General features: G+C 39.7%; 1 protein-coding gene across 1 annotated transcript in view; it reads left to right on the top strand.

Annotated features, from left to right (window-relative positions):
* Positions 1–13540: 13540 nt before the first annotated feature.
* Positions 13541–16704, top strand: part of LOC104310479 (transient receptor potential cation channel subfamily V member 6) — a 29802-nt gene continuing 26638 nt past the window's right edge. Inside the window, exon 1 of the mRNA XM_069786086.1 lies at positions 13541–14240. Within this exon, the coding sequence (XP_069642187.1) occupies positions 14110–14240 (131 nt within the window). The 5' untranslated portion in view covers positions 13541–14109. The remainder of the gene's footprint in view (positions 14241–16704) is intronic.

The raw sequence follows: 16704 nt of genomic DNA on the forward strand, positions 1-16704 counted from the left end.
CATGTTCTGAAAGTGTAGTTGTGGCAGAAGTACTCCCTAGTACCATAATACTGTTATGCTTTCTCAGAATTGCAACAGAGGGCAGAAGTTGCCAGAATGTACATTCTTCCCATAATACTCTTGATAATGTGATGCCCAATCCGTAATCTGATCTGTATGTTTTGGAATGTGAACCCTACCCACCACTGCAGCATCTGAGCTCAGCTTCATATTGACTTTCTTTGTGTGTCTTGTAGTCTAGCCCTGGGAAACAAATAGCAGGAGCTGTTTTGAAGATTTTTTTTGTTGCTGTTCCCCCTTCTTTCCAAAGATAGCAGATTCACAAGTGTTTTTGTGAAGATAAACCCTAAAGGTGGGGAAGTTCAAATGCCTGATGTTTAGTAACTTATGTGACTGCCTTTTGAGCTTCTTTTCATGTGAAATGACATAGTTAAAAGGTATATTGTTAGGGTTTTCTCCCATGACTTCCTAGTCATGGCTTGGAATGTTTGCTGTTTCTACATAACATAATCAATATGCTATTAATATAAAAATATTTTATATAGTTTCATAGGAAAGGATAATATTTCACAGAGCATAGGCAATATTAAAAAACTGACACAAAATATAAAATGGTAGAAATTGTATTTGCTTCCTGGTAGTGAGGAGTATTCTTAAAATTGCAAAATTATCTTTTATTAGCCCTATAGTATGTTACTCCTGGCTTTTAAAGTCATTTGTTCATTTGGGTAAGGTTTCAATGTATATCACTCCCCTGGGGTAGATAGCTGTGGAAAAACTCTGATAATTTAAATTATTTAGTGTTAAATTATCTTACAATTTATTATCAGATTATCATTTCTCTATTTATTATTTAAAAGTTTATCTCCCACAGATAATGCAAAAAAGCAACAGTAGCTGAATGACTGCCCCAGTTCATAGAGTCATCACAAAGATATCTTTATGAAACACTCACACATGGCAGCATGTGAACTAAAAATGCAGCTAAGAGTTTGTCATACCATGGCAAAGAAATCAGTATAGGTAGTTTCAGACATAGCTGCAGTAGCTGAAGGAACTACCAGTTCAGATAAGAATTTTAGTAACACAGTTTAAATTTACATTGTCAGTATTGTTTCTTCCAATTTTTTTAAAAATAATATGTAACTACCAGTCCGCAACTTCTCCTTGACAATAATGTATCCTTTGAAAAGGCACTTTTAACTGAAAATGTTATGGAGCTGGAAGTGTCCATGAAATAATTGCAGAGCTGTAGAGCACTCATGGATCTGCAAATCAGCAGTGTTTTGTGAACTGTGGAAATGAGCTGGCAAAACAATTCCTATAGGTTTTATAAGCATTAGCATATTGATTATATGTACATGCTTCCCATACTGCAAGTTCTGATTACATTATTTCTGATAAAGAAACAGGTATTGGAGTTTTGTTAATGGATGGTGGAAATGAAAATCTCAAACTGCTGGGAAAAGGAAATTTCCAAATGAGGAAAGATTAAAAACACTACATAGCCTAAAAAAGAAAAGAGCAAGAGGTGACATTACACTTTTTATAAAGACTGGAACCAAAACACTAAACCGATGATCTGGTCTGTAATAAAAACAACCAGTTTTCAAATAAAGTTTGTATATGGCATCATGTGAAAATAGATTGGGAGTCAACATTTATAGTTGACTTCAGAATGAACTTAAGAGGCAGAGAAGGCTTTAATACATAACAATTTTCCTTGGCAATCCTGCATACAGGAGAAGCCAAATGGAATAAGCATATTCGGTTAGCATTTCTTTTTCAGTAAACTTGGTGACTCCAAAGGGCAAATTATGGAAAAATGCCGTGGGTGCACAGGTGATGTTCAGGCGGAAAAATACTTTGTGGTCTTTTCCCCAGGGTTTGGATGAAGGTGACCCAGATGTAGTGTTCTTACAGCAGTTCTTAGAGATGTGACCTCTGATCTTACAGGCTTAAAATCAGAAGATGGGCAAAGACTTGGGCCCTAATGCTGGTTACTCTGCTGTATTAATGGGAAATCATCTACTTAAGAGCTTCAACTAATCTGACTTAGTGTTTGTGAAGGTGTCACTTGAAGTGAGAGGTTACACTGGATACCTCAAGAGGTCTCTTCCCAAAAAACTGTGACGCTACCATTTTATTTTTTTGGTAAATGATGGCCTTGCACCTCCAGCAACCTGACTTTGAAATCACTCTGAAATCTGAAAAATGAGGAGCAGATGAGAAGTTGTTTCTTCCTAACTATAAATGCAAATTTCATATATGTTTCAACAGATACCAGATAAAGAAGCAGAGTGGTTCATAGGGGACTCTTGCGTGCAGAGAAAGCTAAAAGGGTCTTTGTTGAAGCAGGTTTACCCTGCAGCCTGTAGTTGTGAGATACCCAAGCTAGGTCTAAATTAGCTAGCTTGGTTGGAGGCAGCAGTTATCAGTTTACACTGAATTCTTAGCTGCTGTGGCTGTTTGGTGGCAGGCTCTCACCCAAAATCCTTTAGCTAATACACAGAGGTACTATGGTGACTACAGCGTGCTTGTACCCTTGGTGTCTACATATTCCAAACAGGTCAAGGTTAAAACTATTTGGTAGAGGGTACATCTTGGGAAGACAATTGTTTTCCAGGTGTTAATGAAAGGCAAATTCTTCTTTTTTTCCCCTGCAAATTGAGATCTTGCAAGTTTATTTTAGCAAAATTCAAATCCTCCAAACCTCATACATTTCAGTTCAGAAAATAATTAAAAAATTAATACTACAAAGTGAATTTTCTCTTGTTTCCTAAGGTCAGCCTTTAAAAATTATTTTTCAGCAGAAATAAGAGATGCAGCTTTAGCTCTTTGCTACTTTTAAGTATAATTTGTTGATTTAGTTGTAATAATTTATGACTCTATCACAAATTGAAGTGTGTTTTTAAGCAGTATTCAGGTCTCAGCAAGTGCTGAAAATACAAACAGAGCTGGTTCACACAAAACTCCCTGAAGGACAACAGAGTCACATTTATTGGATAGTTGTTCACCTCCAGTATCTGCTTTGGCTGATGCTTGAAGAAGATGACAGTGATGTAATTTTGATGGCTGTACAGCTCTAGCATGCACCAACATCAGTGAACAGGTAGATACAGGAAGTTCATATGTTAATTAACAAGGTATAATTAAAGAGTTGTCAAATTTTTAGTTCTAAAAAGCACTTCTATAGATTCATAGCCTTTAAAAAGGCTGTACTCTCTTCTGGCTCAAAGCAGTGCCAGCATCAAAACTAGATCAGCTTGTTCAGAGTCTTGTTCAACTGAGTTTTGAAAAGCTCAGAGAATGAAGATTTTACAGCCTCTCTTGACAACCTATTCCACTGCTCAACCACCCTCACTGCAGCGTTTCAAAGTTGTTGCTTTTTGTCCTTGGTACCTCTGCAAAGAGTCTGGCTCCATCTTCCCTATGACCCTGTTTAAGGTGGTTAGACACTGCAATTAGACCTGTGCCTTCCCCTCCCCTCCCCACCCCCTCCTTAGCTATCTCCATGATAAACAAACCCAGCTCCCTCAGGCTCCTCAAACAGCATTGTCCATCTTAGTGGCCCTCTGTTTGACATGCTCCAGTTTGCCAGTACCTCTCCTGCACTGGGGGGCCCAGCCCTGGACCCAGTCTCTTATAAGCAACGTAACTGCTCTGAAATGGAAGGGAATAATAATTTTCTCTTGACATACTGCCTACCGTATTGCTAATGCAGTCTAGCATGTTGTTGACCTTCATTGCTGCAAGGGGACACTGCTGGCTTATGTTCAACTTGCAGGCTCTTTTCAGCAGAGATGGTCCCCAGCTAATCTCTCCCTAGCCTGTACTGACATGTAGAGGTTTTTCTATCCCAGACCCCAGGCTGGGTATTTCTCTTTGTTGAACTCCATGAGCTTCCTGCTGGCCTGTTACTTCATTTTATCAAGTAGTCTCTGAATGGCAGCTCTGCCCTCCAGCATAGCAACCACTCCCCACATTTTGGTGTCATCTGCAAACTTATCGAAGGCGCCCTTTGAATGTATTTGTGATACCATTAACAATGTGAACGAACTGTCATCACTCCAGGAGAGGGCAGTCAGTCTCTGCTAATTAACACACAGGGCACAGAGGAACATCAAAGCATACACACCACCCCTACACCAGCTCTTGTTGTGTGTCATAGGTAAGTAGGTTAAAAACTAGGACACCCACTACAGAGACCATTGGCAATAACTAAAATAAAATATGCATTTATGTTTTATATTCAATTGTTGGGCATTACATTGAGCCTTGAGCTTGTGTTTAGTGATAGTGGATGTACCGTGACCACACCTCTATATTGGGACGTAAGGACTGAACCAAGGAGAAGTGAGGTTACTACTGAGTCATCTAATGCCATTTTATGATATCAAATTTGTGGTGCTTTCTTAAGTTATGATCTTTGTGTCACATTATGTATACTCCCTTCAGCAGCACGAGTGATACTTTTGTTGCTCACTCAAGGAAAAAGTGTCATTTTGGATCATCTAAACAACAGCAACAAAAAGAAATCCTTGGTTAATATGTAGCTTAAAGAAGATGTAAACATATTTAATTGTTTGGTCCATGGCGACTGACAGTAAGAGACTTCCAGGAGGCTATAAATGAGCCTCTGCCTGGAAAATGTCATGAATCATGACATTCCCTTGCAAAGAAAAAGGTAACTTTTTATTTCAAGTTCTAATCTCAGAAACCCTCAGAAAGATAGAACACTTGCTCTAATAGTTTGTTTTCTAAATGCCTGTCCTATTCAGTTATGTAAGTCAATGGAACTTCTTTCCCCTTAACCTAGTTAGTAGTCACTGAAAACATATGCTTCATATGCTTCAGGAGACTCTTCATAGTAGAAGAATTCAACTGCTCCTGGCAAAAAAAACAGTAAAAAAAAAAAGACCCAGAGACAACAGGTTCATCACTTTGGCTCAGCCCAGGCACTGCATGGAGTATGTACAAGTGCGTGAAGACCTGACTTCTCAGAATAATTTCTGTTCTGTACTCAGTTTTTAATCAGTGCAGGTCTGTTTTAGGGAACAGCTTTATGGTATATTCAACATTCTCAGAGGGAATAGAGGGTAATGGTTACTTTTGATTATTCATTATGTTCTTAATTAGGTAGTTGTAATGACAAACCTGTTTCTGCTATGGAGTAAAACTTCTCTCGACTTCTTGGCGGGGATGGGGGGAACAAATCACCAACGCAAATATAGCTCTTGTAGCTCTTTGGGTGTCATAGTGTATCAGGCTCAAAATTCATTACCTGATGAAGTCTAATTGAGTAACATGAATGTGAAGAAAGCCTCAACTCGTTACAAAAAGTGCAAAAGAATGATAATGAAATTAAACTTTCTGATCCAGCACAGTGTTATGGCAGGCACAAAAAAGAAGAATTCTGCATTATTAAATAGGGTGAAAACAACAGAATCTGAGGAAAAACAAAAATCCAAACAAGAAAAAAGTCTCAACCACCAACTTTTCCAGCAGAAATAAAGGGGAAAATAACTAAATGCTGATAGGTAACTAAATTTACAAATAAATGATTTTAGTTTTAGTAGTTACTTTAATAAATAGAAAATTAAATAGAAGACAACCAGTTCCATTTTATAGATTTGTCATTTCCTTTCTCAGTGCTGTTAAAATTTCATTTAAAGTTTAGTTCACTGCCTTCTCCCTGAATCAGATCCACTTTGCATACAGCACTCTTCAGTTTCTACCATAAAATTTTCCATGAGGTGTATTAACAGTCCTTTTCCCAGAAGCTCAGGACAATGAGTGCTACAGCCTTTGAGTATCTTTCTTAACTATTGTAATACCATACCTGCACAGAGAGAACAGGATTGTTCAGACAGTAACACAGTAACCTGAACCTTCACTGGGTTAGCTAACCAAAGATGATAAATAGACAAATACTTCCTCTGTCTATGGGCAAGTCATTTGATGAATATCCTTCTTCAGGATAACTTGCTTGAGAGGAACATTTCTACCTTCTCTGCTCTTTTTCAGAGGGCACCTTTTTAAACTCTGTCTGCTTGGCATCAAGCTGTGATATACTCACCTAATCAAAGGCCTTCCAATAGTTAATGCAAGAAACCACTGGCTCCTTTGTCACTTCTCTACCAGGAAAATTCTATAAGTAGTTCTTCAGATACCGTAAGTGGACTTCACCATTTTTCAGTGATTATTTCTGTTGTTGAAAGCAACAAGTTCACGAAAGCAGAGATTTTGTTTTCTACTTTAATACCACTTCTAGGAACAGTGGGTTGTTGAAATTAAGTTTGCAGAACAACCAGTCAGATCTGGCCTCTTCCCATGATCTCTTGCTACTGCCAAAACTTTCAGAACAGGTCAAGACTTCACTGGGACAATCTTTGATACTGTAATTTGAAGAGTAATATGTGCAGAGTTACTTATAGGACCTCTTAAATTGTGAGGGAAATGTTAGGAAGCAGCAAGGGCTGGCTGCACCCTAAGGGATAGGAAGCTGAGCATGACTTCACGCCAGATAGTACAGGGGCCTCATCAGCTAGGGTACCGCCCCACACTACTTGGGCAAGGTGAGTAGGCAGACCTGGAGATGGAAGCCAGGTTCAAGCAAGAGTCTGGATTGTCAGGCAATTTTGTGGTGATGAGGCAGGTCTCAGATCAAGCTAGGAAGTTAATCCCTTGATCAGAATGATGTCCAGTGATGGTAACCAAGGTCCACTTATCACTAGGTAGGTCCATGTTGACAAGGCAAGTTTGAAGTTAAGCTACAAGTCAGTCAGTAGGTCAGTGTCCAGATCATTGGAGCCCATGGCCAAACACAAGCATAACTGTAGCTCAGCTAAAAATTTATGCTCTTACAAAATAGCTCAGGCAGGAACGGAAGGCCCAAGACAGATCTTAAATGGGGCTTCTATACTCATGGGCAGGGCATATATGTATACATGTGTGTGTGTGTGTGTGAAGACCCTGAGTTAGCCTGGTCAGGGCCTTCAAAGCCCATGAGTGCACTCAGGCACCTAACAATGTGTTCCCTCCCAGCAGCACACATCCTCACACCTTACAGGGGTCTGGGGTCAGAAAGGACTGTTTGTAGAGTGGCTTAATTGTCATGGGTTTTCACAGAACTATTTCAGGGGACACAGAGCCAAGCACGGGGTACTGAGAAAGAGAGAAAGCATGGGAGACTTGGGGGTGGGTAGTGGAGCTCAGGCTGCCTGTGAGGTCCTTAAAGGCTGGGTGGGCTTGAGAGGCGAGGGTGGACGAGTGGGAGAGAAATTCACTCTATCCCTGACAAACTCTGGGAGCGGGGCAGGGCACGGAGAAGGGTCCAAACTACCCCCAGGAAACCTGGGAGGTTGGACAGGCTTTGAGGTGATGAGTGTGTGGGTGGAGACCCCAAGTGAGGCTGGTCAGGGGCATTAAAGCATTTTAGTACACTCAAGGACCTCACCAAGGTGGAAGAGGGGAATAAAAAGAAGTAAAATATTTTGACTCTGCTCTGGGATTTCACAGGTTACAGATGTTTGTAATTTGTCGTATTAGCCAGGCCCAAAGCTGAACCCTTGTCATCAGGAGTTACCTTCAAAATTCTCCCTCTTCCACCAAAACATATATTCAGGAGCTCCCTAATGATGCTTTGGACACCAGCATAACTCAGAGCTGTGTTCCAAGTGCTAAGTGGTGTCACCCATTCTCATACAAATAAACAAGTCATAATCCAAGTTTGATTTCATGTCTGCTATCGTGACATAGTAGCACAATTACTACAGGCTAAGAATCAAAAAACTCAAAGCCAAATCAGGATGGATTCCTTTTTCAGAGGTTGCTGAGAATCTTTAAAGCCTGATGCCAGCTATGAAATTGGGAGTCAGCGTACTCACACCTAGTCTTAATTCAACACTATAAGGCATGAACACCAAGCAGCTGTCACACTACTTCCTTTTTCCAAACTGCAAAAGTGTTGCTAGCCACAGATTTGGAGGTTAACATTCCCATGGGTGCATCCCAGATATGTACTTTCAACCTTTTGTGTATCTTTAGGAGCAAGGAGAACTTCTACTAAAAAAGCAGGTTCTACCAATTTCAAGACTCACACACAGAACTTTACAGTTACTGAATTAAAGACTTAGGTATTCTTATGGCACTCCTGACCACAAGGTAAAACTAATTAGCGAGGTGCTCTTTTTTGCTAATGCTTTCTCCTACTGTGTTACAGGCTGGTTTAGAGATTCCTAGCAACACCATTGGGCTATCTTAAAATCCCAGACCTCCTTTGAGGAAATCCAAATGAGAAGGCTCTTGTGGCTTGATTTCAATATTTTATAGCTTCAAATCCTACTGTCACTATTTTTATGTTAGTCTACATTCCAGGTGAGGTTCCAGGCTGGATACCAGAGGTCTTCAGTTCTTGCTGTTGTCTCTTTTGGCTTTTCCTGGAAATGCTACAAAGTCTGCTGCAAATGTTGGAGGGGTCAGTTTTATGAAGTCTAGTGATCTTTGTGCTGCTGCACCAGGATTTTCTGTAACAGCCAATGGAACTATTGCTGATCCCTCATCCAACTCACCAGGACCTTGGGAATGCATCTTTCAAAGGAGTCTGTGCCTCTGCTGCCATACTCCACCGCCACTAGTTAGCCTTGGTTCTGCTGCTCCAAGTCAAGAAGTGACTTTAAGTCTTTTCTTAACCAGGCTTACTACACACACACGTTCATACACAACAAATACACACTATTAAGATAATTCATCATAATAAAACAAGCTTGCCTCCAGCCTTTTGCACTCCTTCAGGCCAGGAGACAGATTCGCAGAATTACACGTCAGGATTAGTTGCATAATACGTAGCAGCTTCTTAAAGGACACCTATGCCCTGACATAGTTTAGACTGCATTGTTTAGTTACTTCTGCTTCTGAGTTATCTGTGATTTACTGGTGGTTAAGTAATTCCTATTTACACAGTAGACGAGATCTTGTGAAGATAAGAGTTTCTCAAGAGTGGTGGAGATAACACTACTAGTATGCTTTTTGTGGAATATCTAGTTATTTTACTCTGTTACATAGTTTGGGGTTTTGATATACACCACCACTCAGTTTTGTGATATGAAACTGTACATAATACTGTGCATTTGCATGCAAACATCTATGACTTTGTTTTCCTATGCTACACAAGTAAGATACTATAACCTGAACTTCTGGAAATCTCACAGTCTAACAGGATTCCCTAACATATCTGTAATACATCAAGCAGTTGTTGGCTAGTCATTATTAGAACCTTCCCAGATGGAAGATTATCCATTATACACATGGAAAAACTACATCACAACTTACTGCTGACTTGGCGAGTTCTTGACTTTCTGTTCTGCGTTCTGTTTGTACTCAGAAACTGTTATTTTTCATTGCTTTTTCCTGTACTTCTGCTTCTCTCCTTCTTTTATCTCACAACTCACATCTTTAGAGATTTTATTAGGTGCTGCGATTTCAGACAAGAATTGCAGTACAGCCAGAAATGTACAGGGGCGATGTTGAAAGACTGAAGTCTGGTTGTAGGCTGCACTTCCACTCTTGCTCTTAAGATGGTAGCCTAAACTTGGGTATGCATTCATGCACTTTGTTTTTGCTGTTGCTGAAATGACAGCTTCTCTTGTGATTTCTGAATGTGGGAATTTTTTAAGAGCAAATTTTTATTAGAGGTAAGGTGAAAGATTTTTGTGAATTGGAGCAAAAAATAGAAAATGTCATTTTATTTTTAAGATTTAAGCATACATGGGAATCAGAAAGAATATATGGAACAAGACAGGGAGAAATATGCAGTGGAACAATAAGAGCTTCTGAAATGGCCTGGCAGCCTGTGGCTCTGATGCTGTCCCTGAGACAGTAAAACAGGCAAATCTTTGTGCTGAAATTTGTCCAAGCAGAAGGGTTGGGGCAATACTTATCTCTGACATAAACAACCTGGACTGTCTATAGGCTAGCCAAGACAACTTGGCTACTCAGTGTCTGTACAATGCTCTGAAGATGTGTTAAGCATCAAATTATGCTACTTTATTTGTCTACCAGATGCTTAACAGGGATTTGGGGGGAAAATTTGGAAGGCAAATGTAGAAGACACTTTCAATTCATCATAACAAATAAGTTGACTTCCCTTTCTTTCTTTTCCCTTAAAAAGCCACTTTGTGTAAGTTTTCCTGATACCATTCACTACATAAGTACATTCTGTGCTTAACAGAAACCTTTAAAATCCTTTCAGAAGATAAAAATGGGGACTTTTATCACGTGCAGCTAATATTGTTTCTCCTTTAGGTTCAACAGGCTTCCTTACTTTTACAATGCCTTTTATCTTCCCCATTTCCTGCTAATCACAGTTCACATTCTCGTGGACTTTGTGAAAGACTAGGATTACACTTATATCTTCATAATAACTTTAAAATATCACCCAGGTCTTACAATTTTACCACCTCTAAAGAAACTGTAAGAGAAAAAGAGAGAAAGAGAAAAAAGAATATGCACTTCCATCCTGATTTGTCACCAGATAAGCACATTGGATTCAATCCTACATACCTTCAGCACTCAAAATTTCCAGGAAGGTTAACAGGAGTTTTGTGAGAACATGGAATGTAAGGGTCAGAGCCATTCAGAAGGAAAGGAATCCATGCCATGTACTGTGCAAATTATGTCTGTCTCTACATTAGCACTGAAATTACTTTTATAATAGGCCAGGTAATAGCCATTTTGATTTATGTTTGAAAGAAAGAAGGAACCGAAGAAGTGGCTGGGATGAAGAGAAAATTGGAGACTATGTAGAAAATTTTCCTGTAGCCACCTTCTATGATTTTTCTGTAATAATTTTTCATTTTCAGGTATGTTGCTGGAAAAGGCTAATTTAAATTCCAGGGTCACCAAAATTCCAGGGTCACCAAAAGTCAGTTCATTCATACCCAGCTATTCAGATTTATGGTTTGTTTGGGTTTTTTTAATCTAGGCTGACCTAAAAGAAATGCAATGCACTACAAAAAAGTGTAGTGTCTCTGGCAAGATCACAATCCACAGTGGCAAAGGTTGTACCCTTGTTACCTTGTATTTGTAGCAGGTATGTGAAAATAGGAATTTCTTGGTTGTTGCTGAAGTATTTCCACATACTGGCTTATTTATACAGGGGAGCACATCCTAACTGTATCATATGCAATATTGATAGATCCCCTAGAACCATGAGGTGACTGAACTGCACAGAACTAACATCATCCTATCATTGCCAGTCTGCTCCTGATTTTGTGTTGTAGACACTGTAGTGTGAGGAACACATTTGGCCAGGTTGTGCTTTGTATTTCTTCATGCTTACATTGCTACTCATGGCCTATGGACATAGGAGGGAAACTGTGCATAAGGAGATTTTGACATCAGCTGTCATATTGAGATAAAGACAGTTTAAAAGGACAAAAAGGAAGAAAATAATAATAATAAAATGTTAATATTAATAATAAAAGAATGGGAATACACAAAACAAGTGATGCAGAATGCAATTGCTCACCACCTGGTCATATTTGTTAGGTAGGGCCAAGCTGGAATCAAGAGATTCCAGGAATCAGGTCAGTCAGAATCAGCCCAAGTCAGAAACAAGAGAAGTCAAGACACACACCAGGAAAGGGCATCACTGGCAGCCAGGATAAAGACCCTATTCGCAGTAGGACCCTGGAACAAGGAACAGGTAGAGCTAGAAAAATGTCAGGAGCTGAAGTCAGGCCTTGAGAATGAGGGCTAGGAGCCAGAGTCACATTATGACTCGGGAGCTGTGGAAAGGGATACAAAGAGCTAAAAGCAAGTATAAGGTGTGTGGGAAACCACATACACCAAAACTGTACAGACTTACAATCCACCCCTCAACTACTAGGCTTTATCAGGTTCTTAGTTTTTGAAAAACTGTTTATAGCCTCCTGCTAGACTGCAAGCCCAGCAGTGCTTAAGAGGTATGACCATGATCTGCTAAAGAGACTTTGGTCCATGCAATATTCTTACATATTTCATATCCATCTTTCACCTCTGTATTCTATTACCTTTGAAAATTACCTCTATCATGAATTACAAGAAAACACTCTTTTGCAATATTAAGATTTTATATCCATACAGATGGGCAAAGGAAAACTATTGAGTCAGATTTACTGCAATCTGAAGCTATAACAAGAGCTGGAACGAGCCCCCCCCCCAAGAATGTAGGGAGTCCACCTGAGATACTGGTTTGCAGTTGTTTGAACTGCCCTGGCTGCTGCAGCTCTTGCCTTCATGGCTGGCTGCGAACTCTCTCCTCAACCTGCTGTCTGACTGTTACTGACTTATACCTCAGCGCTGCTGCCTGGGTGGCAGTAGCACTGCTGCCCAGAAGAGAGAGGAATGTGTCACTGCTTGCTTGTCCTGCTGATACCAGTCTTCTAGGGCTTTTAGTCCTTGGAGAGGCAGTAGAAAGTATTCTCTGCTTGGGAGAACAGCCCGGGAAAATAGAGATTGTGTTTGTCTGTCATAGGCACTTAACACTTCAGTGTCCAAATACCTTGAGTGGACTTGCTTCACCCCCTCAGGAATGTTAGGAGGGATACATTATTGATATTGTTAAAAACCCTTCACACTTTGCTCATAACATCTGGCTGGTGTTACACTCTAACCTCTCAATGTAGCAAGTAATGAATTTTTCCCATTATGACAGTTAAACTTGACACTTCCTCCTAGAATGGGACAATTCAGTGAATCTCACATTTTAGGATACGATTCCTCAAGTTTGCCTTAAAGCGTTTTTTCTGTGTGGCAATTTACATTTTTATAGGATAGGATACATCATGAGTTTACAGAAGTTTGGATGTGAATCTTGGTTTGGTAAGTCTAAGCAACCTCTAAATAAACCAGGAGTTTCAAAGAGATGACTCAGCCCCATTGCTTTACACGCTTTTCTCCCTTACACACTGATTCTGCCTAGGTCCAGACATCCTGAACAGAATCCTTTTCTGCTACAGCAGGAGTAAGAAGGAAGGGACATTTCTGTTGATTCGAGATGCAAGAATATTAGGACAAGTCTTTAGGGGAAGAAGATTAGAAACTAGGAGCTTTTCTTTTCTCTTTTCTTTTCTTTTCTTTTCTTTCCTTCCCTTCCCTTTCCTTTCCTTTCCTTTCCTTTCCTTTCCTTTCCTTCTTTTTTTTTTTTTTCTCCCACATAGCTTCCAGCTTCTTCACAAGAAGAAGGATGTTTCCTTTCTTTATTTTGATATTTTGTCTACTGCTTTGCAGACACCCCCCACATGACCTTGATGATGTCTTTCTACACCAAAACCTAGTTTTTGTTAAATAGAAATTTTCATCCCTTTCCTAAATAAGCTTTTCTGGAAGAAATGTGAAGAAATGTGAAGAAATAATGAGAGATTGTAGAACATTAAAGGAAAATGAAATATGCAAAGTTTACACATTAATCTACAGAAAGTCTTCTAACTTGTGAAGTAAAGTGATTTTCGTTGACATAGAGAAGGTGGAGTCTATAATGATAATTTCTTTAATGGGATTTGCAGATAGTTGGAGTGGGAGGTGTGTCCTCCTCTATACTACCTTCCCAGAGAGCAGTGTCTTTTAGGGCACGTTCCCACATGTTCACTCACCTAAAAGGTGTTTTGCCTGACTTGTCAGCTGTCTATTTCAAAATTGCTTACATGTTGCTTTCCAGAGGAATTCAGAGATACATACGAAGGATGATTACTTCTAAATTCTAGACGTCAGAAATGAAATACTAGAAGCTTAGGACATTGATGCTGTATGAATTCTTCAGTGCTGTATAGGGTCCTTGTGAGGGGTAAGCTGCTGGTGAGCTACTTCTAAATCAGACACACCTTTGGGTTGGGCTATTTTGGAAACTAAGTACTCGATGAGGCTCAAGGTATGGTCTGCTAGGGACAAGTGATTTTATTTTGTGTTTTTTACATGTACTTTGATCAGCTGATGCAGCTGACGGACAGTCTCCTCTGTAAGTGACTGGGGGCGGAGGAGTGGTGACCTGTAGTAAGCCTTCCCTGACTTTTTTCAAAGTGGGATTGCTGGCTTTCAGGCAGCTAGGCAAGAGAGAAAAAGGGACGTGCTATGGGGGTACCTTTATTTGGGAATAGCAAGCCCTTCTATTTCCGGATCTGGAATGGACTGAGTCAGAAGTTGCAAGGCAAAAAATCCTGGGATAAACATCTGGATGAAATCTACTTACTCCAGCAGAAAAGGTACAGTGCATTTCAGCCTTCTTGTCTTCCTTTTCTTCTGCTGCTCTCCCCTTGTAGCTGATTCTCACTCTTTTCCCTCAGGCTTTTCTGCCAGTAGATAAACTTTAAACAACCCTGGAGCACTTTTCTCTATCAGATTTCTTCTTTCAAGGTGGAATGCTTCTGGAGTTCCAATCTTATCTGCTTTCACAGGTGGGTTTACTAGCTCACAATTGAATTACCTTGAGTGTTGGACTTCAGTCACAAATTAATAACGTATACTCTTGTCTTTCCTGCTTCATTGGTAAAGCTCACAAGAAAATGCGTGAGGGACTGGTTTGTTTTTTTTTTTTTAATTAAGGGGGTGTGTGACGTATATGCTGCAGTCAGCTGAAATAATGGCTTTTTTGCAAAGATTCTGCTTTCTGTCTCTCTAAATGTTGCCCTTACTGTAGGATAGAGTGAACTTAATGTTGTTCCACATTCTGGTGGTCAGTCACTTCCTGGGTCGGACTGCTGTTTCTCACCACCATGGCGCCGGGGTCAACATGTACAGTGACTCCTCTTAGACCTTAACATTATCACGAAGATTGCCTGTGTCTTCACAGGTAAATACTGAATCAAGGCTGTTTGTTACTGCTGTGCAGGGTTGCTCCCTCCACACACAGGAATGCAGGAGTATTCATGGAAACCCAGCTGAATCTGTTTTTCATTGTTCCTTGTCATTTCTGCATGCACAAACACTGCAGTACTCAATTAACAAATTGCTTCCAGTCCTTTGTAAAATTTGTTTTTTCTTTCCTCACAAAACTCTGAACATCTCTGGGAACAAAAAGGTGGCTATGTGGGACAAAATCTCTCTTTCTCTCTCTCTACATATGTATGTATACACACATATATGTATAGAGATGAGTAGAATAGTACCTTAAGAGAGACAAATGTACATATCTGTCTTTAGGGAAAGAACTTACATATACCATCATCTAACTTCTGACCAAATAACAAAAACCTGTTCTATTTTACTTTAGAGCAGTAGGACTTAAATACACTTAAAATGGGAGGGACAGTGGGAACAATAGTGTCTCCATAGAATGCTGAAGTGTTTACATTTTGGGATGTTCATGAGAAGCATCACAGGTAACTGAGAAATAAGTTCTTGGCAGATTCATCAATATCCAAATGAATGTGTGCAAAAATATTTTTATAACTATAACATTATCTTCACATTTTAAAGTCACAGAGATGTGGAAGGGACCTCTGAATGTCTCTAACTAATCTCCCACTTGAAGCTGGACTATTGCCAGCAATAGATCACATTGCTTTGGCTTTTTCTAGCTCAGTCTTGAAAGCCATCCAGGACAGAGATTCCACCGTATCTTTAGGTACCTGTTACAGTGTTGTAGTAACCTCCTAGTGAAAAACTTTTTTTTCCAAATGTTCAATCTGAACCTCCAAAATCATCATTTGATGCTGTAGCCCCTTGTTTTCCCATCTGCTGTTAACAAGAAGGGTTTGGTCCCTTCCTTTTTTGTTGCTCCCTTTCACATAGGCTGCTATTAGATTCCTGTTCAACCTTCTGTTTGCTTGACAATCCTCATTAGTCATGTGTTGCAGGCCCATGAACATCTTGTGTGTTGCTACTGATTAGGGAAAACAGAAAAACTGTTAGGCATATAAACCCTTCTTCATAAACTCTCTTAGATCGCTATAGTGCAACCCCAGTGGTCCCCAAAACTAACATTTCTCGGTTTCTTTATAAAACTGTGTAACAACACATGTAGTGCATATGATATCATTATCTGTGAAATCAGGGTTGCATGGGGACACAACTGTTCCCTTCCACTTTAGGTCTATATGTTTCCCACAGCTTTCAACTAACATAAATTCGCCTTCTGCTATTTGGTCAGAAATTATGTGGTGCCAACATGTGGATACTCTTTTCCTGAAGAGGGACAGGACCATTTCTCCCGCTTATTGTCCTACTCTTTCCTTTCCTTTCTTGTCCCCAGAGATGCTTAGAGTTTGAGGAGAAAGAAAATTAACATTTTGCAGAGGATTGGAATCAGTTTTATTGCTTTCATATTCTTAATTATGGACAGATAGAAAAACACAAGAGGAAAACCTTTTGTGGTGACTTGTATATAAGAGCTACTCTTATAAAACTTTTGCTTTTGTGGAAAAACTGTTGTAAGCCAAGAGGGCTTTTACTTGATCCTGTCATTTTTGTTGTGTGGAATTGCAGTGTTGTGGCTTCAGCTTGAATTCTTCTTAGTGTTAATGGTGCTGGAAGACATACAGCAATGAGTAGCAATTAAATTCTGCTATTATCTTATTGAAAGCCAGTGGTAACTATATTACTATTTAACTAGTATGCTGTGACTGCACACAGGAAGTCTGCAAGAGAAGAACAATGCTTTTTCCTGTCCTACAGCTGGTGATGATAATATCTGAAAGCTAACTGTTTTGGTAGTTCTCACCTTCACTG

Source organism: Haliaeetus albicilla, chromosome 6 (genome assembly GCF_947461875.1).
Source record: "Haliaeetus albicilla chromosome 6, bHalAlb1.1, whole genome shotgun sequence".
In the NCBI taxonomy this organism is placed as follows: domain Eukaryota; kingdom Metazoa; phylum Chordata; class Aves; order Accipitriformes; family Accipitridae; genus Haliaeetus; species Haliaeetus albicilla.